We start from the raw sequence: 24710 nt of genomic DNA, 5'->3' as shown, positions 1-24710 counted from the left end.
CAACCATTCAAATGGTTCTTGATTCTTGTGAAACTAAAAAAATGAGTTAAAAATAATGTTCAGGATTTTATTAATCACAATTTACTTCACATTACACTACATGTATATGAGTTCAAAGTAAAGTGTCCATCCACTGTCTATTCACCGTCTCTTGGCTGCTCTTAGCGTTTTAAATGGACAGGGAAGAGTCGGAGCCAAGCTCTCAGCAGGAGCATGATCTCACCCTCTTTCCTCTCATGGTCCTTCTGTCCTCTCCCTCACAGCCTTGTACCTTCAATAGTTTTCTCCCACTACATGTATTTTGATGTAACTGTCTGTAAATAATGAATAAAACCAAGAATATGAAGATGGCCTTGAACACATTCTACCTCATGCACCCTTTTTCTATTCCCCTCTTTATTTCTTGTCACACACACAAGTCTTATTTTATTTTTTCCTTTGTCTGCAAATTCCTGCTAGACTGTCAGCGGTTGAGCAACTAAACTAGGCACACAGGTACACTTTAAAGGGCCTCGAATGCTCTTAGTGACATCTGATATTACGATGGCATCATGTTACCTAACAATCACCCACCACTGGCTAAAATAACCATTTGCAGTATTTATGTACCTAAAGCACCATACTAAAATATTCTATTGCTAAATTTCGGGACCGTAACATGTAATTTATATCTACAAAAGTTGAATTACACATCTGATACATTATGCTGCCATATGCTGCCTAGCAACTAACATTGTTGTTTCTAGTATATTGATGGCAACATGACAATAAAGTAGTAAGAAACAATAAAACTTTTTGCAAAACAGGTGATAAGAATCTGTGCTTTATTAAAATTGTGGCCATTTTTTTTAATTTCAGCTTTTCTATTTACATTTCATTGGATGAAGGTCAACCAGTGCCTTTGTTATCAATAAAATTATATAGAAAACTGTCATTGTTATATTCAAAGCACACTTACCATAACTCCAAACGTCACTCTGATGAGTAAACTTCCTGTAATGAATACACTCAAGGGCCATCCATTTGATGGGCATCTGTTAATAAAAGCAGAGATGTTAGTACCCTTATACTTAAGGAAAACTCTAATTTTCCATGTGTTTTTATACTAAATATCAGCTAGTTGGGTGTTGACAGTGATAATGGACCATTTTGGCAAAGATACATCAACAACACTGGTGATATGCAGCTTAACACTATAATTAGATATGAAATTCTATTTATTACAGCGATGGAAACTGAGAGGAGGGGCTATGGAAGATCAGAATTTGTCTTTCACTCAGCTGAGGGGAAAATACTACAGTGATCGTCACTGATATAAACCGTGTTGGAGACACTGGAAAGAGACGAAGAGAGAGGGATGAAAAAGACTTTCTTGAGTAAAGAGGTTTTGAAAACAAAATACAAAAGCGGCAAAGGATAAACAAAGATTAGAAGAGGTCAGAACTCAGTGTAAGTACAGCCTCAAGGATATATTTGTTTACTATGTTTACAGGGTTTTGAAATCCCCAAAGGTAAATAACACGGTCCAGTAGAGCAGAATACCATTTCACTCCAGTGAAACTGTCCTTTGTGATGGGCTAAGTTCTTCTTGTAGAATATGAAACCCTCATTAATGTTAATGTGTATCGCTGTCTTTTACAAAATGTCAGCCGTAAGGTTCAAAATGGTTATTTATTAATATTGTATCTCCTAAACCAACACTTTATTCAACAAATAACTGAGGTAGATGGGCCCTTATTACAAGTTCAAGTGATCATACCGGACCAATTGCAAAAGTAACAAAAAGCACTAACATGATGGTTACTGCAGCCTGTACACACTCCAACATTCAAACTGCATTTTTCATTTAAATGTTAAGGAAAGAATTATAAAGCAGACGTTTTTGGCACGTTTCTGGTTCAAATGCAAATGAAATTGAGATTTTTAAATGAAAGCTTTTGCATTATTCTCGTTCACTTTCCTGACAGTCAGAAGAGAAGAGACAGTCAGTCTATACAGAGCAGAAGCCAGCAGCAGATTAGTTTAGCTTAAATGCCTGATCTGGGTCTTTTTGAAGATAACAGGCAATCAGCACCTCAAAAACTCACTACATAGTAGCTATTTGAGCTTAAAAAAACCAAAACAAAGCAAAGTTTCGGATCCCTTTTAAAATGACTCTCCTTCCTAGCTGTCACCATCTCAAGTAACATTATCTTCACTTCACCTGCCTCTCCTCTCCTCCGCTAAGAGTGTGCCTGCTTTACTCTGCTCTGTGTGTGACACATATAGGGGAGCAGATGAAGAGCACAAAAGACACAAGGAAAATGTGAAACAAAGAGCAAAGGAGAGGAACAAACAAACAGTGGAGACTTCAGACCAAAGAAAAAAAAATAGCCCATATAAACAACACAAGTCTTCAACTTCATACATTCAAATGTTGCTAATGTTAGATCGACCTTATTCACAATCACAAGCTCTGATAACTTCAGCCCATTCAGCTATGAAAACATAGTTATTAATTTATGTTTTTTGAGGCTATAATTTCGTACACTGCACTTCCAAGGTGAACATGTTCAGCGGTGGCATTGATGGCTTGTTTTGCTTGCGAAACAGTCTTCTACGATTTAAAAACTCATTGTTCTCTCTAGAGCAAAAGAAGGCTTCCCAGCCAGGAAATTGTTTAATGTTTGCTTTCCATGGCAGTGTGTGGCAGTGATCATCAACTCAGATTCTCAGAAGGAAATTAAATGTCTATTTACCCCCCAAAATTAACCAAATTTCATTATTTGACAATGTTTCTAAAGGAGATGTCACGATTTACCTTTCCTCCATCAGCATTATATTCTTTTTCATTGACATCCAACAGGCGAGCCAGCCCAAAGTCAGTGATCTTGATGTGGTTGGGAGATTTGACCAGGACATTTCGGGCTGCCAAATCCCTGTGGACGAGCCTACGCTCCTCTAGATACATCATTCCCTGCAACACAACAGATGCACATAAAGACAATATTTCCCTCCAAGTTCATTTGCAACAACATACATGATACTGCTGTCTATAAATCAAATGCATGCAAGTTAAGATCACCATATGTTGTCATCATTATCACTATCAAGTCAACGTTAGAATTTTTCTAATTATTTATATCAGCATCATTAAAACCACTTTGATATTTTTAGATTTATAATTCCCATCAATCAACAACTAGACTGTAGAAAAGCCCCCGTAACTGCCAAATGCTTGGCAATGCAATCAAAGGCAGTATCCATAAGCATGTTTTCAATTAAAACAGGACTCATAGGAGCAAGAATGTTGGAGTAAAACACTTCCATCTGTATATTTACTTAACAATTAGGAAACCAACCCTGTGCTCTGTCTTTACAACTGATATGCTTTAGAAAAAAACCCAACAAAACAAACTCTCAAAACATTTTACTGTTGCAGTTTTAGGTTAATAGGTTAATATTTTAAATCCCAATTTTAATGTCACTGGGATGTTTTCCCCATTTTTTTTCAGCAAAAAGTACAAGTGCTTAATAAAAACAAAACAAAAAAACAATTACAAGAAAACAAAAAAACATCATTACCATGTGTAGAGAGGCACGTGTGCACAAACATGTGCACCGGTAAAGAGGATATCAGAATTTGCATCATTACAAAAGCAGAAAGGCAACCTCAGCGTGAAGCAAAATGCCAGCCATGTCCTAAAGCTACAATATAATATCTCCATAAAGCTGTGTAAAGGCTTTTCACTTTCTACACCTTGTGCAGCACATCTTGAGCCTACACTGCCTATTGTGCATCACTGCTAGAGTGGACTTGAAGAGACAGAAAAATAGGGGAAAACTATTTCAAATTGGACAAGCAATAATGTAAGCCACTTTGTTTGAAGTGGTGAGAAGACAGAGAAAACGAGGCCTTATTTGAAGCCATAACAAATTGGATTTAGCTGGAATGGGCTGGAATGAAACGAGAAGTAGGAGCAGGAGGAGAGTAGAGGGATGGAGATAGGTGGGGTTGAGCTACACCAGTCTAAGAGGTGAGATAACATTCATACAGTTGTAAGGCTATGATCACACTGCCTCGTTTGGCTTAATCTCAGGAGCGAACAGGTGCTTTTAGCATACCTGCACATATACATACAAACCCATATGCACCTGTAGACATGAATATGACATAATATTGCTTTCATAAGACGCTGACATAATAAATCATTCTCATGAGCAGATAATTCTATTACAGTACATGTCCATCCAGCTATTCACTGCAGCGCAGTACAGGAACAAGTTCAATAACTGCATATGTGGGACTATATCACCATGCACCTACATCTGCCCTTAAAATTAAGGGCAGGAGGTGAAGTTATTTCACTTCATGAAAAGTATAATGATTTGTGCCAATCAAAAAAAATCACATAAATTGCTGTGGAGACTGAGATTCATAACTGTTGTAGGTAGCACCTCAATGAAGTAATCAAACATATCATACATAAACATACTATTACAGTACAACAGAGTGCATTCTTTGTTTTGGCTATTATATCAGAATGAATCAGTATCTCTCAGATTTGCATGGTCAGATTGTACAAATGAGTGCTTATTTATGAGCTTTAGCGTTAATGACTTTTACTACTGGCTCTAAGCTCAACAAGCACTTGTAAGGCAAATTTAAGCTCTGCTCTTATAGCCAGTGCTGCCAGTTTGGGAATATGTTAGGAGATTAATGTGCCCAATCGCTGAGACTGTGACTAATGGAAACTATGCAACTCGAGCAATGTACTTGTATTTAAACTTTTTTCTTGTAAAACATACGGCATGACTAATGTGCAGGTTTTTGCTATTTACATGAGCAATCTAATGATGTCTGATTCCACTCTGTGCCAGAGCTAAAAAAAAATTACAGTAACAATGAGGATCCATGAGCTGATATGTTATGATGTACCATATGCTCAAAAGCAGAATTTACATTAAAAGCAGAAACGCTGATATACACTAAGGGGATGATTATTAAATTTCAAACATGCCAACGTGTGATTTTCAGTGTCTATGAGAGTGTCTATTCTTTTCCCCACAGTGTTGTGCCAACTTTTGCAAGCATACCTTGCCCAAAATGCTGCAGAAGGGGTAGAATTGAAAATGGACAAAGGCCAAGCTGGTCATTGCCCATGGCTCATCGAGTCTGTGTGTATGTCAATGTATACACTGCCAGGTTTCTGACAGATTCTTATTTGTACATAAATCGCACCCAGTAATCTCCTCAATTTTCGAGACAATTAAGCAGCGGAGAGAGAATGGATGGTTTGGGAACCCATGAATTTTAATTTGCCAGCACGATGAGATTGAGAGGGGGAGGTGATGGTGTGTGTGCAGAGTGGGAAGTGGCTGCAGACGTGCGTAAGGAACAAACTTTTTTTTCTTTTTCTACTCGGTTGCTCTCATTTACTGGCCTCCCATGTGGACATGATGAGAACAACTCACTGCCAGAGGTTTTGTAATTGCAGCAAACCTGGATGAGACAGCCAGGCTGCTGCCAGTAGTGGAAGCTGTATTTCAGGTAAGCTTGCCACCAGAGAAAATCCACAGGGTTCAGACAGACTCTGTTATGATCGCACCTCCAGACGAGAGGTGCTTTCCAATCAGTAGGGATAAGACCTATGCCCTAAACCTTGCACACTGAGATTTTACATGGCAAAGCAAGCCAGGGAGAAAAATCTCTAGAATACCTAGAAGCGGAACAGTCTTCAAATGCCCCCATCAGAATTTTAGGAAATATAAGTATAACAGAACAACAACAACAACAAAACCCATTCATACCATGTAACTCTCACATTAAACAGGTTTTATTTACATATAATAAAATAGCATCACTGTAATCTACACTAACTCAGCCATCCTTATTAAACTTTCTGATGGGAAGAATGTTTGTTTAAAAAAGCTGCAAAGAAGATCTAATTTATAGAAGGGACGGTGAAAAGGACATAAGTAGATACTACAGGTATACAATCTATACAGGTGCTAAACCATCCTCATGGCAGTGAAGAAAATCGCTACTCTCTCGGAAAATATTCTGATATCCTGCCATGGTTATTTGGGCCTATTTCAGAGAGGCCTGCAAACAAAACCCAAGTGGAAGGCATTGTCCTTAGATGTGTTTTGTGAAGACAGATTTGGCAGCGAGTGGCAAAGGGCTGGAGATTAAATCAATAGGAGGAGAGCGAAGAGAGGTGGTGCCCATTTTTCACTGACTGGCACTTCCCACTGTTGTTTATTCTGGCAAGATACACACACACACACACACACACACACACACACACACACACACACACAGAGACACAGACAGATGCATGCAGAGAAAGCTGTCGACCCACATAGCCACCACACGCGCACACACAGAGAAATCTATAATCAAGTGATTCATCCTGAATAATGTTATTCATGAGGAAACACTTCTAATGAGACTGAACATCCAACAGAGGCTCTATAAACCTCTTGTGTGTTCGCTTTCTTCAGTGAGTGTATGTGTATGTGTGCCTGAGGTTATTCTCATGCTGTGCTTATGTAGGAGTGATGTTTCTCACTGTGGATTTATGCTCATAAAGATTCAGGAAGAATTTATAGATTGCACATGGTGACACATAATTAAAGCTGTATTCATAGTGTTACAATTTCCTACATGAACAGTGAACTTTAATTTCATTAAACAAATACAGTAACAGCATTTTTGTGAGGTGTGAGAGGAAAATAATATAGGAATACAATATCTTTCAGTTAAAACAACTCCGCACTTAAGACACAAACTAGTATTGACGATACCGTCACCAAGCATCAACAAATCAATTCTACCTTGGACTGCATTGTTCCCTTTCTGGCTAATTCTCTGTGTTATTTCTGCTTCCTTTGGTTTCTGTAGGCTAATATGTTTAAGTGGATACCATTTAACCAAGAACAGTCGTGAAAGCTTGAAAGAGAAAGCAACTAAACCTCTCTAGAAATGAAAGAAACCTAGTTGCCTGATAGCAGGATATAAGATGGAAGTTGGGACTGCATACACTGAGAAGCACAACTATGTGGCTGGGATAGTGTGCAGGAACATATTTGCCGCATACAGAGTAGAAGTCCCCAAGTCCCGATGGGAGACTAAAGGTTGTTGAGAACAACAAGAATAAGGTTCCAGACAGACAAGCAGATGCTGGCTAACCAACCTGATATAGTGGATGCTGATAATGAGTAGAAGAGCTGTGATTTGTAGTTGTTGATAGCAACATCAGGAAGAAGGAGCATGAGAAAATATAGAAACAGTGAAAGATACAAAGTCCAAAGTGATACCACTGGTAATAGCAGCATTAGGAGTTGTAACCCCCCAAACTCAAACAGTAGCTCCAGCAGACTCCAAATAAAATCAGATGTCATCAGATGCTGCGCAGATCCCCCAAACCGCCAGGCCTCTGAGAGGACCCAAGCCACCTGCTCACAAGCCTTCAAAGAGAAATGGTCCAGTCTTCCAACGTGACTCACAGCAGGAAGTAGTCAGTGCCCTGTCAGCCTTTGACAGTGTGTAATTCAGTCCACAGTTTGTTAGGTTGTTGTTTGCACACATCTTGCATTCAAGGGATCATCTCTGATCGCCCACAAAACCTAGACATTGCCCAGCTGTTCATTCCTGGGAGCGTCTGCAGCTTCTTTTTTGGAATGGGAGGTAATGTTGGAGCACCAGCATAAACTTATACACAAAGATTCCCTCTTTGCGAGAGAGTTCACTCTTTAGTAAATTCAAGGAACATTGCACTGAGCTACTAGGTGCTTCTTGGTCAGTATGGATGTTCCCTTTCTAGTCATCCATAATTCCCCCATGCAATGCATATAACCCCTCACACTGGATAAACTGGCATAGTAGCATCACATCAGCATTGCATACCATATGATCAGTCCTTGTCCATTCATGTCGACTGCCTTATTCCAGTAGCACACTTTTCATCAGTATGTACTGGTTCCCCAACCCCTGATTTGTATCTTGTTAAGTATGGTTTATGTTCTGTTTTCAGTTAGGCTTGAGTAGTATATTGTGCTTGGTATTTGTTAGTAGCTCAGGAATTTAGATTCTATCGGAAATAATACCAACAGGTATATCAATCAAAGTGAAATGCACATTTTCTGTGATGTCGGTGTTGTTATAAAATACTGTGCATTTCCTTTTGAGTGCATAACATCAGACCGTGTAGAAAAGTGTGATTACAATGAATGATAGTAATTCTATAATACTGAATAGTGAGCAGCAAGAGAGCATGACTCATCTGTGCTATTTTTCTCTTTTATTATTCTGCCTCTTTTGCTCATTTTAACAGGGATGCCAGTATCTCTGGAGGGCACAGGATGTTTAGTGACTGTCTGTTTTGTGTTATCATATTGAGAATAATGGTGCAGTTTTATTGGAGACCGGTGACATCAGTACAGAGGTCTGCTTAATGCGGTACATGTTTAATGTAGGGTTTAGATATAAAAAGACCCCAGTAGGCTCGGGAGAAGGTGAATCACCGTTTAAGGAATGAGGTGAAACAAATCGGACCAATGTGGAGGAGAAACTGAGAGAAAGGTGGGGGGGAATGATAACACAATAATGATGAAAGCGGTAGGCTTTCATTTCATTTTGAGCTCCCATGTCGGAATGAATTTAGAAAATGACATTAGTGGGCAGCTTGAATATGAACAATTTGTCTGTGCTCAGAATGAGTTAGCACTTTGCAAAAGGAAACCTTGTTCATATACATTTATTCTCTCTGATGAACCCTTAATGCAGATGCACTACCATACCTACAACCTAGACGAGGGGGGTTCTCTTTTATGTGAAAACAGGCAAATCTGCACCTGCACAAATTGGCAATTGCACAAAGTGCATCTGAGCAATATGCATTCATCTCTTTAATTAAAGATCAGCTAGTAAAACACTAAAAGTTGTGAATTAAAGGTATTGAAGAGAAGGATAAGTGATACTGACAATGTATTGTTTTTTTTAAAAACTATGTCACCGTACAAACAATTATCCCCCACTGGTGAAAGTTCTTTTTGTTTTGAACTGTGCGCTGGGATGAATGCATAATGCCTATATGTTGTACTTTCATGTTTACTTCACTCTCTAGACAAATTATCTGTGATCTCAGAGACAAAACCGGAATATTGTGACAGAAGTAATTTTCCATAGTTTCTTTTGACCCACAACAATTCCAAAAATATGAAAAGTAGTACTTTTCCTGCATTTCGAGTGCATCTCAGAGTGATGTATTCCAAACTCTTTGCATACTCTTATGCAAATATGATGTGCCTTTAAAAAGAGATAACATTTGGCTTGCATTTCAGCATGTGTTGTGTGTAGAATTATAACACATACACACATTAGTACGCCCAGACAATCCTCAATTGTGCGTAAAGCATTCACGGATGCCTCAGAGCAAAGAGCTGGCCTGAGAATCTTTTTGTAGAATTAAGTCTCTTGTGTCTCGCTATTGCTACTATGTCAGGTTCAGCATTAATAAAAGGGGTTAGAGAAGCAATAAATGCCAGCTGAAGTCAAGTCAAGGGTTTTACTCACCAAGTGACCTATCATTTCTATTTTCTGACCTGTGCTCTGGCAGAAGCAGAGATGGAACACTAATAATAAATGATAAAAGATAAGTTTGTACACGTATAAAACTCAGCCCTTACAATCCCCAACAATTGCAATACTGGCGAAACTGTTTTGTTGTTTTGAATTACAACAACCAGCAATAAATATTTACAACTAATAATTTGATTTATGGGGCTATTTTGGATAGTTTTTTTTTTCTGGGAGGAAATGTAAATTAACAGTATAAAACCGCTAATTCTCAGGTAATTGCTGGATGAAGTGTAATTTGAACTATTTTAAATTCTTTTAAAAAGTAGAACTGGTGAAATTCAGATTAGTTAAATGAGTTTTAAAGAGCAAATCAGGGCTGAATACATTTGTAGGTAAATTGGACTAACATAGGAAATTCCCTGATAATATGCAACTTAATCAGAGTAGTGCTTACAATATGGAAAACTATTGTACACTGGATAAATAGCATAATTGTTGTTGCTATTTTGTGAAAGCCACAGGCATCTGACAGATACTCACACTGTGTCCTTTTGCAAGAGACCAGTCTTACTCCTGACTTGTCACATTTGGAGACTTGGGCAGGCATCACGTTTAAACATTAGTAACTCATTAGTGTTATTTCTCAGTCTGTTAAAATTTTGAACCGAATCAGAATCTTTTCCTAATCCCTAATCCTAACCAAAGTTTTTGCCTTAATCTAGCCAAACATGGAGTAAAAAGAAAGCAGGGCTTTGCTACCCATTAAAAGCTGAAAACACTGTTCAGCTTTAAAAAAGTGACAAAGCCCTGCTTGATAAACCCGGTAATGTAAAGTTTGTCCTTATCATTGGATACAGTGGGCACATCAAAGTACAAAATACCTTGTATCATCCAGTGTCTTTTCTGTCTAACACAATGGGAATGAGAAGAAGTTGACTGATATGAGATTCAAGACCCACCAATGCGGATGATATTTGTGAATGCCAGCTTTAAAATTCAAAGTCCACTATAGGAAATACGTGAAGTATATAGAAATCTTATTGGAAATATTAAATATTTGTGATGTTTATGGGAGCTTCAGATATCGGGTTCACTAAAAGATTCAGCAGAATGAGTTGGCCAGTATGAGCATGGAATCTCTAATAGCATGTAATTCGTAATTACATGTGCATGCACCTTTTTATCTATACTTACATTAACCTCCTAGGACGTCCACATATGTGGACATCACATTTTGGGTTATTTAGACCAAAATACTCAATTTTGCTCTACAAGGGCCTGATATCCACTTACGAGGACATTATACCGCTACTGTTCTATAAAAATTGTAAACAAATATCCTCATATGTGGCTCTTATTTTTCATAAAAACAAACACAAGGTAAAAAAAAATCTGGCTATTCTTTCTTTTTACATTCATCGGGCCCCAATATGCTCAAATATCAAAGAGAAATTAAAGATGCATGCCGTGGAAGAGTTCGGGTCTTAGGAGGTTAAAGCGGGTGACTGTTAAAGATCAGGCAGTATGGATAATCTTCTGATCTTACAATCAATAACATCATAACTCAATAACATGAGTAAGCTAAGATGATACATACCTATGAAACTGTGCTTTATCTAATCACAGTGGAGATGAAGGGGAAGTGTCTCATTCCATATGCTGTAACGTATGGGGTATGTATGCTGTTGCTAAAGAGCTGTCAAGCAGCCATCATGATAAGTGGGATTTACTCTCTTGACTCTGAATGAGTAGAGGCTGACCTTACTTAGTCATAGCTGTAGGTGTAAGTTATCTACCGTCACACAATGAATATAAGCTGCTTTTAAATAGATAATGTATAATTCAGTCAAAGGTTTAGCTCATATCAGTGGAGAATAGCGTATGAACGTGATCATTTTTACTGGAAATTAAAATATCCATTTTTTCATGCAATGGAGAAAAAGCAAAAGGTCAAGTTTCATGTCACTGGTTGTATAAAAAAATCAGAAAAATATAAGAGCCTGAGAGAATAACAACAATAAAATATCATTAAGAATGCAAAGGGAATCCCTAAACTTTCTCTTTTTTTGGTTTTTGGAGCTTTTTCACCCATTCCTCCAACAATTACTGGTCTAGTCAAACACATATTTATTTCAAGTCTATTAGGCAGTTTAAGCCTGCCTTTTAAGACTCGTGCATTTTAGCTGGGAAGAGAGTTTTTTTTATAGCTTTGCTGTACATGTCAAGAATTTTAATTTTGTTGTGAATAAGTAGATTTAATGTTCACATAAGTGGGAGCTTGAATTGAGTGAAATAAACAAACAATACAAGAGAATAAAGCACCCAGGGCTCTTTGCTTGAGAGAAAGCTAATATTTTTGAAGCCCATCATCCAGCTGGCTCTTATGAATGAATGCATGAAGGGTATCTTTTGACCTCACCACCCACAGAAGAAGGGACAAAGAGAAAGCTCAGACAGAAAGAGAAATATAAAGAACAATGGCACAGATGGAAATAAAGTAACACATTACATTTAATGCAGCTTTATGTACTGAAAGTTTATGCGAAATGTATCTTGAAATGTCCAATATCTGGGAAAGTCACAGTTTTGCACTTACTCAAATCAATTATGGAGTTTAATCCCTTTAAAGAATGACAATGCACACATGCATTTTGAGTTGTGCCTAAAAAGTAAGAAATAATTTTGTTCAAAGAGCTCTTGACTCATGAAAGTCTGACTGCAAGTTGGTGGAAAATGTGAAACATTATTACTCATTATGTAATAATTATGTTTATCCACAAGGGTCAGTTTGACTTTGGAGATGTGCAGTATATGCGCATATAACGTGAAACAACAGGGAGGCCACAGAGGTTTTCAGAATGATGCGGCATTTCATCGACGTCTACATCATCTAAGATCTGGTGATGTCATAGGAATTCAAGGAAGCTGGGGAGAAGGGTTAGGTCTACAACGAAAGGGCACAGAAAAAAATCAGGTCTATGCATGGTGAGGGCAAAGAAATGCAAACACTCAGCAGAAATTTATCCATCCTTCCTTCTTTTTTTTTTTTAAACCGAATCATCTTATACTGAGAGGTCAGAATGAAATGTTAAATGATGGTTTGGGAAAAGCTTGTTTCAGCAACTCACTCTTCACTTCTCTGTCTTTGTCTTTGTCTTTGCAGAGGCACTGGTTCACTGAACTCTAAAGTCAAGGCTGTGCATATAAAATCCTCAAGGGTCATTTGACCTTTCCAATCAGAAGCTGCAGAATCTATAGGGCATAGAAAACTTCCAAAGAAATGTTATTTGCTCAAGGAGATAAATGAAGGGAGGTGGTTGTGGTTTTACTTTCATAATTATATTTTTCGATCAAATCAATAAATGCTGTAGATGACTTTGGAGTGCTAACCACATAAACAATATGACTTCTGGTTTTGCTGCCTTTCTCTCTCCTCTCATTCTTACAGTATTTCAATATTACCATGTTTCACTCGATGCCTAGTTGCACTCTAGTTATGCCATCTGGCTGTTTACTTGTTTCAAAGATAGATGTTTAGATTGCAAAGATTGCCAATACGTGTGGCAGAAATACACTCATACGCATGTTAAGATTATACCATTATCACTGCCTGATGAAGAGAGACAAATACAAACAGAAAAGGGATAAAAATGGTGATTGAAAAAGACAGCATTGGCAAAAGGTGTTATTTTGTGGGAATACGTACGTGTGTGCATATATGACCCATATTATATTACTCTACCTTGCTTTCTATCAGTGTATAGCTACTGCTGCCACCGTGCCAACATGCTGGTATGCCAGGTCCCTACAGGCATCTTTGGGATCAGGTGGCAGGTTCATAACATACGGCAACAACATGACCTTGTCCTGGATGGGCCCGCTTGAGCCCAGTGACAGGGGCAACAGGGGCCAATGGGGTGAGTGAGAGTGGTGAAAAATGAGACACCAGATGGATATGTTAATATAGTTGGCATGCTGTAATCTGCTACTGTTCCTCTCTCTGTCTCTCTCTTCTGCTCTTACTCTTTTTCAGCCTGATTCGCTTGCTCAATTTGTCAATGAGCACACACAGCATAAAATGTCATTCTTAAAGCTTCAGAAAGAAGCAGATGACTGGGCTCCCTCTATCATGAGCCAGCCAGAGCTGTAGCCACACATAATCAAGTTTGTGGCGCAGACTCATTTAATTTGTGCCCTCTTCAATTACAGTAGCCTATAATTTACAAAAAAAAGTAAATACATAACAGAGGGAACTCAGCACACTAATTAAAACAGAGATCCAATCAAATATCAGCTAAAGCACTCAATACAATAATGATGAGTACAGATGGTGCAGTTGATGGGGTATTTTGTGGCAGTTTTTCTTTCTTTTTCACAGTTCCTGAGCCAAACATTTCAGCATTTGACTCTTTGGCATTGACTGGAAACCTTGTAAGTAGCATGAACCGATGTTTTTCTTTGAAAATTTTGTTCTTAAATGGATTTCATGACATTCTGCTATGAAATGTTTGCACACCCATGGGAACAACAGTAATCAGTAAGTATAAAAGATCAAAGTGTTTCTTAATTGCATACAGTATGTTGTATATTTTTTCAATTAATTTAGCACAATTAAGACACTTTTTGGTGTGACTAAGTGTTTTTGGTTTTTTGCAATGAGATGAGGTACTTGTAGATAGAAACATAATTGATTTGTACACTCTTTCTGAAAGAAGAGTCTCCCAAGACTATGAATCAAGTAATATTGATTCATAGTCAAGATAAATTAATCATCATCTGGAAGTTTATATTCAGAATGAGTCACATCTTATGAAGAGCAATGTACGTACTTTGTATGTACAAAGTGCTCTGAGGCAATGATAACTGAAATGGTATTCAAAATGATAAACAGTTTAAATTTTTATTTAAAATTTGTTCCTTTGGGGTTCCATCAGTCAGCAGAACTTTGTGTTTTTCTCAATCTGTTCTTCTCACATGAAGTATTGGGTCTGGTTGAATTTGCAGTTAGTGAGATGATTGCTGATATGTCACTATGTTTCAGTTTAAAGGTGTGTAGTGTCACTGACTGTTATATAATATAGTTAAAACTTGACAGGAGCTGTATATGACCCCTGTTACAATTGATAGTTTGACAAATCTCTGTAATATGTAATTAAAATTTGACATTGTACATTGTAACATTTTCTTCATACAGTCAAGTTTTCACGTCAATATATGCAGTTCTGTGAAAAACTAAGGATAGTTCCCAATTCAATAGCTTGTAGAACCAGCTTCAGCAGCAAGAACTTATATAATGATCATTTTCTATACGGCTTCATCATTCTCTCACATCGTTATGGAGGAATTTTGGCCCAATTTTTTTTACAATGTTGCTTCATTCACTGATCCAGATTTGCAGGCATTCGTTTATGCACAGATCTCTTAAGGTCCTACTACAACATTTCAATTGGGTCTGAACTTTGTATGGACCGTTGCAAGACCTAGATTCTTTTCTTTTTCAGTCATTCTGTTGTGCATTTTCTGCTTTGCTTGAGATCATTGTTGATTGATCCAGATGAATGATCCAATTTCAGCCAAGCCAAGTCCCATTTGACTGTAGAATTTTTTGGTATACAGAGAAATTCGGCCCTGGTCCTATGGCTGTGAAATAAGCCAAAATAATCACCTTTCCACCTCCATGTTTGACAGTTGGTATCAGGTGCTGGTATGTGTTTATTTTTCACCAAACACAGTGCGGTGTATTTTGGCCAGTCATCTCTACTTTGTTCTTGTCTGTCCAAAGGACATTGCTCCACAAGTCTTGTGGTTTGTTCAGAAGCAACTTTGCAAACTTAAGACATTTTGCCATGTTCTTTTTAGAGAGAAGATGCTTCTTTCCTGGCAACCCATCAAAACAAACCATACTTGTTCAGTCTTCCTCTAATAGTAGTGTCATGACCTTTAACATTTAAGATGTTAACTGTGGAGCCTGAGATGTAGCTCTTGGGTTTTTTGCAGTTTCTCTGAGCTTTGCACAGTCTGACCTTGGGGTGAATTTGCTGGGATATTGACACAAGTGCATCTGATTAGCAGTGCCTCCATGTTACTTTTCTTTTTTATTTCCTATAGAAGCAATAATGATGTACTTAGACTGCATAAATTCCTGTGAGAACTTTCTTTTTCTCATAACTGTACACAACTTGGAATTACTGTTAAATGGATATGTTGTTTATTGATACGTATTAAGAAAGACATCTGTGTTGTTTGTGACAACATACTGAGATATAGATTTTGTTTGTCACCGTAAAGGAGTGCAGACTAAAAGAAAAGACTTACGAGTGAACTCTGCACATCATACTGTAAGTTTAACAATTACTCCTATGAGTAAAGTTTAAAATTACTTTTTCTGTGTTACTTAACTCGACTTGTGTGCCTCACAATTACAAACAGCTGACCAATTAAAGAAAAAAAAATCCCCAAACAACATTAAGTGTCCCAGGAAGTTTCTGGATTTTTTGACTTGACTGGATATATGATTGAGCATTAATCTTCAAAAGCAATTTCCTCTCATTTGATGTTTTGATGATGTGGTGGAGCGCTATGTGACCAAGATCTTTTGCATGTGTGTGGGCACTATTATCTTTAAAGAGACCAACCACATCAGGATGGATGGGTTAAAGGTGACTCTGAACATCTTTGTGAACCTGCAATAATTTGCAGCAAGAAGATCAAACCATACCATCAAAATGCTCTTTATAGCGTAAGAGAGCAGCAGAATCGCGTCACTATAGGAGTCAGACGGATTTCAGGATTCATTCAATGTCTGTATGCTGTCGAGCTGAATGTAAATACATTCCTCTATGAACTGAGTATAACCCTACGGCCAATGAAAATGGTTCACTGCTTATGTCATTAAATCCCAAAATGCATGGTTGTCAGTCTAACCCTAAGTGTATTTGTCTTGACTCAGAGATATTTGACTCTCACGGAGATAATTTATGTTCTGCCAACAACATCATGATGCGATATTCCTTTATGTCCTTAATCGCATTGGTACAGCTTGTGCATCTGGCGTTTAACAACATAGGTTATGAGTCAGTTGTTGACTAAGGATGATGACTGCGAGAAACCGCAACTATTTAGAGCAGGGGTTTATTCGGATTTTTTCACCTCCCAAAGGTGGGACAGTCTCGCTATCTACTGAGCCTGGTCTGTTTGTGCTTTCCAGTGAGGGAGTGTATGGAGATTGCCTGGGGTTGTTTGCAAAGGGGTGGGTGTGTTGAAAGACTGCTGAGAAAGCACTTGAGTAAATATCAACTGCGTTTGATTTGAACTGTAATGTTGCCTACAGGAAGGGTCTTCGAGTGTGTACACTTCTTTATTTTCAAGTAGGATAGTGGGTAGTTCTTAAAGCTCCCTTAAATGGAAGCTGGACAAGACAATAACTGCACTGTACATGTTCAATACAAGCAATGAGCTGTCAGGTTACACTCTTTAGGCTGATGCAAATCTGGCTGGAGGCAATACTCGTGTGTAAATATAGTGTATAGACCTTCAATTGGCATCAACCCAAACCAAGTTTTTGAATCGGGAAGAAAAAAAGCATGGAATATTGATTTTCGGAAAATAACAAATTTACTTGTAGATTACTGTTTCGCTAGGTACCAGAGTGTGCACTGGTGCAGATCTTTATGGCAAATTGCCTGTGTGGTTGTTTGAAAGAAAATGTGATCAAGCAATTTTCCCTAGTGTGAAAATATTTTATCTGCAGGCATTTTCTTTTGAGTTACTATATTAACACAAAAGCATGCATTGGCCATATTTGATTTTCAATAATCAAATAGTTGTTTGATCTTTGATTGCCTCAATAAAATAGCTCATCATAAAATATACTTTACCCCCCTGGCTTTGCCCAACAGCAAATAGTTGTTTACATTGCAGTCAATCCTGTGAGCAAAGTGTATTAAATGCCTGCCCACTGTCAGTTATTTGTTTGGTGAGTTTGCCGTTTTACAGCCCAATAGTTCAAAACCCGGCAATAACTTGTCAGCTCTCAGACACTTTCAGTCAGAGGAGAAAACAGCATGCAACAAGGTTTGCACCTTACAACCAATCAATAAATGGAATAACTGCCACTTAGACCATTATACCATCCTTTTTTCAGTGCTGGAGTAATGAACTGTAATAGAGAAATGATAATAATGATGATAGTCATAATTAGTGGGATAATAACCAGGCAATCACTGGGTGTCGAAACGGGAGACATTAACTGTGATCTATGATTGATCTTTTGCGAGGCCGGCAGCTTGATAATCGAGCAGGAATTCTGTGGAATGGGTTGATGTAGAGAGTATCTGTTGAGTACCGAGTGTCTAATAAATGTTTGTTTTTTATTATTATTATTATGCTCCAGAAGCAAAAGTGTAATCAATCTGAATTCATGCTTGAAAGAAAATTATTTGCCGCATTTCCCCTTTCTTAATTGCAACCACACTATAAAACAACCTTGCTAACTGTGCAATGCAATTCAGCACAGTCACTCATGTATAGCACCTTAAAGTGAAATTTGAGGAATTCAATTTGAGGTAGTCCTTTACTTGAGTATTTTTATGTTATGCTGCATTACACTTTCAATAAAAGCTACCAGTTCGTTTGCTATTACTATTAACCAAGAAAAAACATCCTTCAATATTAATCAAATACTCAAAAGGTATACTGAAAAATAAAACCAGACAGCATTGTCCATTCCTGAAATTCTTGCTATTTTTGTAATCTTAGTGTGTTTTGTCCACTGTCATTTCAGTAAATAATGCATACACTGTCTCCAGAGACAAAGGAGAGACTGTATCTGCACATATATGCACGTGAGCATACAAAGACGTGCATGTGTGTGCAAATGTATGTCTATATATATGATGGTGTGCATTTGAGCCCCCTTTTAAGAGTGCACTCTTGCCTGTCTGCACACTGAAACCCTCTATTGCGTGTGTGTGTGCATGTGTGTCTGATGGAAGTTGATTTTGTGGTAAGCCTTGGAGACAGTGAAGACTGTCATCAATATTGTACTTTCTTTTCCTCTGAGCTTTCGAATGTATCAACGTGTGTGTATGTGTGTGTGTGTGTGTGTGTGTGTGCGGGTGTAAGACCATGAGTGTGTGAGGCCTTTATAGACAGCCCCAATTTGACAAAGGCAGCGTGAGACTTGCCTGCATGCTGTCAACGAGTTCTAACAAAAGCCAAATTGTAACAGGGGGATCCTGTCTCTGCCATGATAACAGCTTCAACAATGTGGAACCTTGAGTCCTGATCAGGAGAAATGAGTAGGACAGGTTTTCTATAGTTTAGCTTCATTTGCTTCATTTCTCAGATGATACCGATGACATCCCAACACAACCTTGAGCTGTGACAATTCTACCGGGACCCTTGAAAGGGTTTAAAAAGAGCTGTTAGCTTATAAAATGTCCTATGCTGGCTTTTAAGATGTGCTCGGAAAAGGAATCTGCTCAAACAGGCTTCATAGGCACAGGGGCGCAGAAATGGATAAGGACAAGGAAAGTTAAATTACAAACATTGCAGTTTCATGTAATGATATTATTCAAATTTCCCTCAAACACTTGAGATAAGCAGGCCTGTATGAGCATAAACTAATTTCCAAACTCCCAAACCTCTAAACAACAAGTACCAGTACAACTATGCACTGAATAATTCTACAACTACTGTAGATGGTGTATTCACATCACATTTATATTGATAGCTACTGTATATCGCTTGAATCGCAGTTATGCTAAATAAAACAGCAGAGCAGAGCCTGGGACCTTGAATTAGGAAGCTTGCCGTTTTATGACTGTTAATGACACATCATGCACTTTCCAAACAGACAATATTTTCAAAGTTGTTCTGAAAAATGTAAGTTACACTTTGATCTAAACTTTTAATTTATTTACTTGGGAAAAAGTTTCTAGTGCAAGTAGTTAGCTATGTTTCTTGTTAAGGTAAGCTTCTTTTATGTAGGTTAACAGCTTAATTAAGCAGGTTATTTACTTAGGACATTATCACTTCCAAATTAGCCAAGTTAGTTAGTTTTTATGCTTAAAAGAAACCCCCACAAAATACAAAAACTATCTTTGCTTTGTTTTAATATATCACTTTGAAAACAGTTCAGAATAGACTGTGTCCATACATGAAGACATAAATAAACTTTATGGTTACTCAGGTTGGTTGACTCGATTGAAAACTATAAATATCTAGTTTTACATCCTCTGGGGTATGACATTTTGACACTCTATCCAAAATGTATTTCAAGGTGCCCAAGGTGAATCTTCATTTAACAAAACCCACCTGCTCTGGTTGTGCTAATGTAGGCAGTATGGCTCAATTCAAAGCAGGTGCTTTGGCATATCATTTCTCATGCCTCGATTGAGTAGAGACACAGAGTGGTTCTTTTCTGTAACAATGTCTGACTCTACATCTCTTGTCAGTCTGGTTATGCTTCTTGTTCTGTTCTGCAGTTTTAGTGAACTGGTTTTCTGGCTGCTGTAAGCTGTAGATCAGGGGTAGGCAACTCCAAGCCTCGAGTGCCGGTGTCCTGCAGGTTTTAGATCGCACCCTGGGTTAACACACCTGAATCAAATGATTAGTTCATTACCAGGCCTCTGGAGAACTTCAAGAAATGCTGAGGAGTCATTTAGCCCTTTAAATCAGCTGTGATGGATCATGGACACATCTAAAACCTCCAGGACACCGGCACTCAAGGCCTGGAGTTTGCCTACCCCTGCTGTAGATGACGCTGCTCAAACGGATCTTCCAGAGAGGAGAATAGCTTGGTTTTAAGGTTAAGTAGTTGCTAATGGCTTACAAGCAAAAATGTAAGCTTTATTAGTTACTATATTATTCCCTTTTAAGACACTAGGCTGTAATTTAGGTGGGTGTCTTTTTATTATATGACATTTTCAGAAATGTTATTGCTTGTATACCTTTAATTAAAACAGAAAATAAGAAAAAAAATCTTTAAACATAATAAAGTCTGATGAAAAAGGTTTGCAGACACAGAGGAATTTGTGCTTCTGAAGTCTGACTCATGTACTTGAAATTGTATTTTTTCCCTGAGAAATAATTGAAGACAGAAGAAAAAAGAAAGAAAGAAAGAAATGTCCTTTCTATGAGTCAGAGACCACTGAAAATAACTGATGGTGTAGGTCTTTATGTGTGACCGTGTAACTTGACCTGCACTACAGCTACATCATAAGTCCACTCCCATTAACAATTTTATTGCTAATTGCAGTGAACTGGAATATGGAGAGGTTGAGACCATTAAAAGGTTTAATGGCATGTTGGGTGTACTTGACTTTGATTGCTTTTTCTTTGCAGTTAGTCTCTCTCATTTTGGCAAGTGCATTATTAAAACACCAAAAAGACTTCTTCTCTACCAAAATTGATAGTGTTGGGAGCTACTTAAGACACTTCTAACATTTTTATATAGCAATAAATGATATATGCTGGGCAAATCTTTTAGCAGGGAGAGTATTTCAATTACAAAAACAAGATGCAAAACCTGCCAAATGTTCTGCCTCAACCACCGTGACGAGATAAACTAAGGTTTATGTAAATGAGGTAAGTCTAATTAATGGAGCAAATGACTACATATATCAATAAATTATAACTATTAATTTGGACTTTACATTTCAAAGGGCTAGGGAGATTAGCATTTAATAATTTCTTGTAGATGTGCATTTTTGCAGAATCGTGGGTGTGAAAAAAATGTTATTACAATTTACAGGAGGAACGACTGTGATATCACCTCATACATAAAAAGTGAATCTTTGACAAAGTAATCTATGGAGGCCACCATCTGATATTGTCATGCAGTAAGCAATGTATCACAATTAGTTAATCCGCTTTCACCTTGTCCTCAATTCAAAGAGCTGGCAGGTATGTTGCAGCCCAGGTGGGTGAGATATCACAGAGCCTGGCACCTGGCTCTGGCAAAACAGCGGACATGTCAACCAGACATCACACTCAAAAACACAAATCCACTCATTGATTTATCTTTGACCATAACTGCTCAAATAGACATGTTTGTAATTCATTCAGACTTACAGTTCACATTACCAGACTCTTAATCTGTTATATTGTTACACACACAGCAAGGTTTGAGTCAATTCTAGAGTAGCTAGTGAGGCTGTATCTACAGTGGCAGCTTAGTAATTGAAAGTGAAGTGGGTCTAAGCCACAGGTGTCGAACTCCAGGCCTCGAGGGCCGGTGTCCTGCAAGTTATAGATGGATTCTTGATCCATCACCAATGTTGGGTGTAATGCGTTACTAAGTAATGTGTTACTGTAATTAAATTACTTTTCCACTGAAAAAGTAGAGTAACTAATTACTGTTCATTTTTAGGTATTTTAATTACAGTTACTTACAATGTACTTGCAATACATTGTAAAATAATTAAACTCGCTGAATATCATTATTTAATTTCAATAATTTATCTTCTAAACGTAGAAGTAAACTCTGCCACTTTAACATCGCTGTAGTGCAGGTGCACGTCATTTCGCGCCAGTTTGCTGCATAGTCGTATTCTAAAGCGGAAGATGTCGGACTCGGCTGAAGCGAGTGGCTCAAGTGGCTGTTTTATGAAATGGACATGCTCTTCACTTCTCTGAAACAAGCAGACAAGAACATTACAGTAATATGTAAGCTATGTCCTGGGGAGAAAAAACTATCGGCTGCTGTTAATAGCAGGAGTAATCTACTGAAGCGCCTGACACGAGAGCATAGACGAACACTTCTGAGTGATCCTTGTTCATCATCCATGGATGATGAACAAGGATCATTTTCGAGAAAAGTTAACCTCTGACCTTGAGGTCAAGAACACCGGAACTTGGACTTATCTGAGATTTTAAGTAGATGCACCTATGGTATGAACTTGAAAATCCGAGGTGATATCATTCTCGATTTATTGTGTTCACAAAATTTTCAGAAATCTTGACCTCTGACTTTAAATTTGAGGTCAAACGCATTGGGACAAACTCGGGTGTCCACACCACCTGCCCGCCCACCCAGTGAGGTCGACAATATCCCATCAGCCTTTTATGGCCAAGGGGTGAAAAAACAGACATCCTGGTTTTCAAGCATCTTTGTTTGCCGATAAGTGATGTGACTGGCTAAAAGTGAACTTTTTTTCCCTAATGCCAAAAGAAAAAAAAGCCCAAAACAACCAGAGCAGGTAAAATTTGAGCAGTTTGCTCCTTACTACTTTACTTACTACTGACTCGAGACACAATGGAAAAGCTTATGGAACAATATATAAGCTGATTTTTGTGGTGACACCAACTCACAAATTCCAGAATTCAAAATGTCCTTACATATGAACTGTAAACAAAGAATATGTGGAACTTGGCCCCTTTACAGCTGCGCACAAAAAAAGAATCCCACAGAAAAGCTAGCCAAAACGCTTGTTGCCACACTTCAGTGTTGCCTTGTTCTTAATCTCATCATTACAATTTTACTCAGAAGATAGAATCAGGAGACAGAATCAATAACAATTACAAATGTGCAAAGCAGTTCTTTGTTTTTATAATGCTTTAAAAAAAATCTTTTGGTATTTTCTTGGAGTCCCGTACTTTTTCAAATGTAACATTAGAGTCCATGTTCACAACCTTTAGGTCACATAGCGATTTAAAAAAAAGACAGAAGGGGTTTTACACGAGCACACACACACATGCACGCACGTGTAGATCTCCAGATCTGTGTTTGCAGAGCCTGTTGATACATCTATATCCTCTGGGAAATAAATATAAAATGTGAGGGAGAACTTATCAGGTAATGAAAAGTGTGGGGAGGATATTTAGGTAGTTTAGTTTGTAAAAATATGCATCTCCAGCACAGTGTTTGGGTTTGTTTCTGTTTGTGTTTATGAAAGGTTAAAAAGAAGTGAGATCATTTGTAGTTTGACACTGACACAGAGCGAAAGGAAAAGTGAAGTAAATAAAAAAAAAAAATACAACAAACTATTATATAGTACATTTTCTATGCTAAACAAAGCCTGTGGGCGTGTGCTTGTTTACTTGAGGGCATCACAATATGTATTTGTGCTTGTTTGCATGTGTTCAATCACTTTGTTAATGTTTGTGTTTTCAAGTTCGGATGTCTACAAGCTTCCGTTTACCTGTGTGAGTTTGTGTGTGTGTTTGGCAGTCACTCATTAGTGTCGACCCGTCTCCCTGAGCTGCCAGTCTCATCCATTGTGTGGGCTGCCTGCAGTCATCTATTTCCCCCACCTGGCCACATCCATCTTCACTCAGCCAGACACTGTTAAAACCGTGTCACTGCTGCGTATGAGTGTGTGTGTGTGTGTGTGTGTGTGTGTGTGTGTGTGTGTGTGTGTGTGTGTGTGTGTGTGTGTGTGTGTGAATGAGTGACTCAGTAAGGCAGAGTCAGAGGAAAAGAAAGAAAAGAAGAGAGAATGTTTTTTCTCTTGTCTTGTTTGTGTTTTCTTTTGACTGACAACACTGCAACTATAAGTCAGTACAGTCGTATAGTCTTTGTATAGCCTTCTGTCCTTTACAGTGACTTATCTGTCTGCTGCCTTGCGGTGTGTGTTTTTGCATTCAGGCCAATCCAAGTTTCATGACCAAGTGTCACTTTTCTTAAAAAAAAAAAATCAACAAACATTTTTCAGGTAGAACAAACCCCAACTACTAAGACCACAAGGCCATCCATCTGTACATCTTCCATCTGTTGATTTTCCACTGCTTATCTGGTCTGGGTCATAGTGGCAGTGGACTGAGCAAGGTATCCCAGATGTCCTTTTCAATTTTCTCTAGCCAAGCCCTCGATCTCTTCCTGGGAAAATCCCAAGGCATTCCCTGTCCAGATGGGAAATGTAATCCTTACAATGTGTTCTGCCCTCCCCTCCTGTTCCCAGTTACATGATCCAAAAATGCCTGCAGAGGAAGGCAGCAAGGACGTAATACTAATTGTATGCCTAAACCAATCAAATTAGCACCTTTTGATGTAAAGACACAGCTATTCTAACTTAAAATACCTTTTGGCTGCTCGTATCCATGTTCTATTCTTTCTTTAACAAACCAAAGCTTGTCACCGTGCTGTATGTGAGAATTTGAAAGCAGGAAGACTGGCAAATCCTGAGCTAATGCCTCAGGCTCA

The 24710-nt window shown here is 38.1% G+C and overlaps 1 protein-coding gene across 3 annotated transcripts in view; it reads right to left on the bottom strand.

Annotated features, from left to right (window-relative positions):
• The window catches only part of erbb4b (erb-b2 receptor tyrosine kinase 4b), a 343575-nt gene that overhangs the window by 12001 nt on the left and 306864 nt on the right, over nucleotides 1–24710 (bottom strand). For all 3 annotated transcript variants that reach the window (XM_086266927.1, XM_086266929.1, XM_086266928.1), the window contains exons 21-22: nucleotides 2801–2956; nucleotides 959–1034 (exon numbers count right to left, since the gene is read on the bottom strand). In XM_086266927.1, coding sequence (XP_086123053.1) covers nucleotides 959–1034; nucleotides 2801–2956 — 232 coding nt within the window. The remainder of the gene's footprint in view (nucleotides 1–958; nucleotides 1035–2800; nucleotides 2957–24710) is intronic.

This window comes from Aulonocara sp. 'chitande type north' Nkhata Bay, linkage group LG16, assembly GCF_057382095.1.
Source record: "Aulonocara sp. 'chitande type north' Nkhata Bay isolate Kocher_YH1m ecotype deep benthic linkage group LG16, A_spYH_male_GT1.1, whole genome shotgun sequence".
Classification (NCBI taxonomy): Eukaryota; Metazoa; Chordata; class Actinopteri; order Cichliformes; family Cichlidae; genus Aulonocara; species Aulonocara sp. 'chitande type north' Nkhata Bay.
The sequence above is the reverse complement of the archived record's forward strand: the minus strand, read 5'-3'. Positions and strand labels throughout refer to the sequence as shown.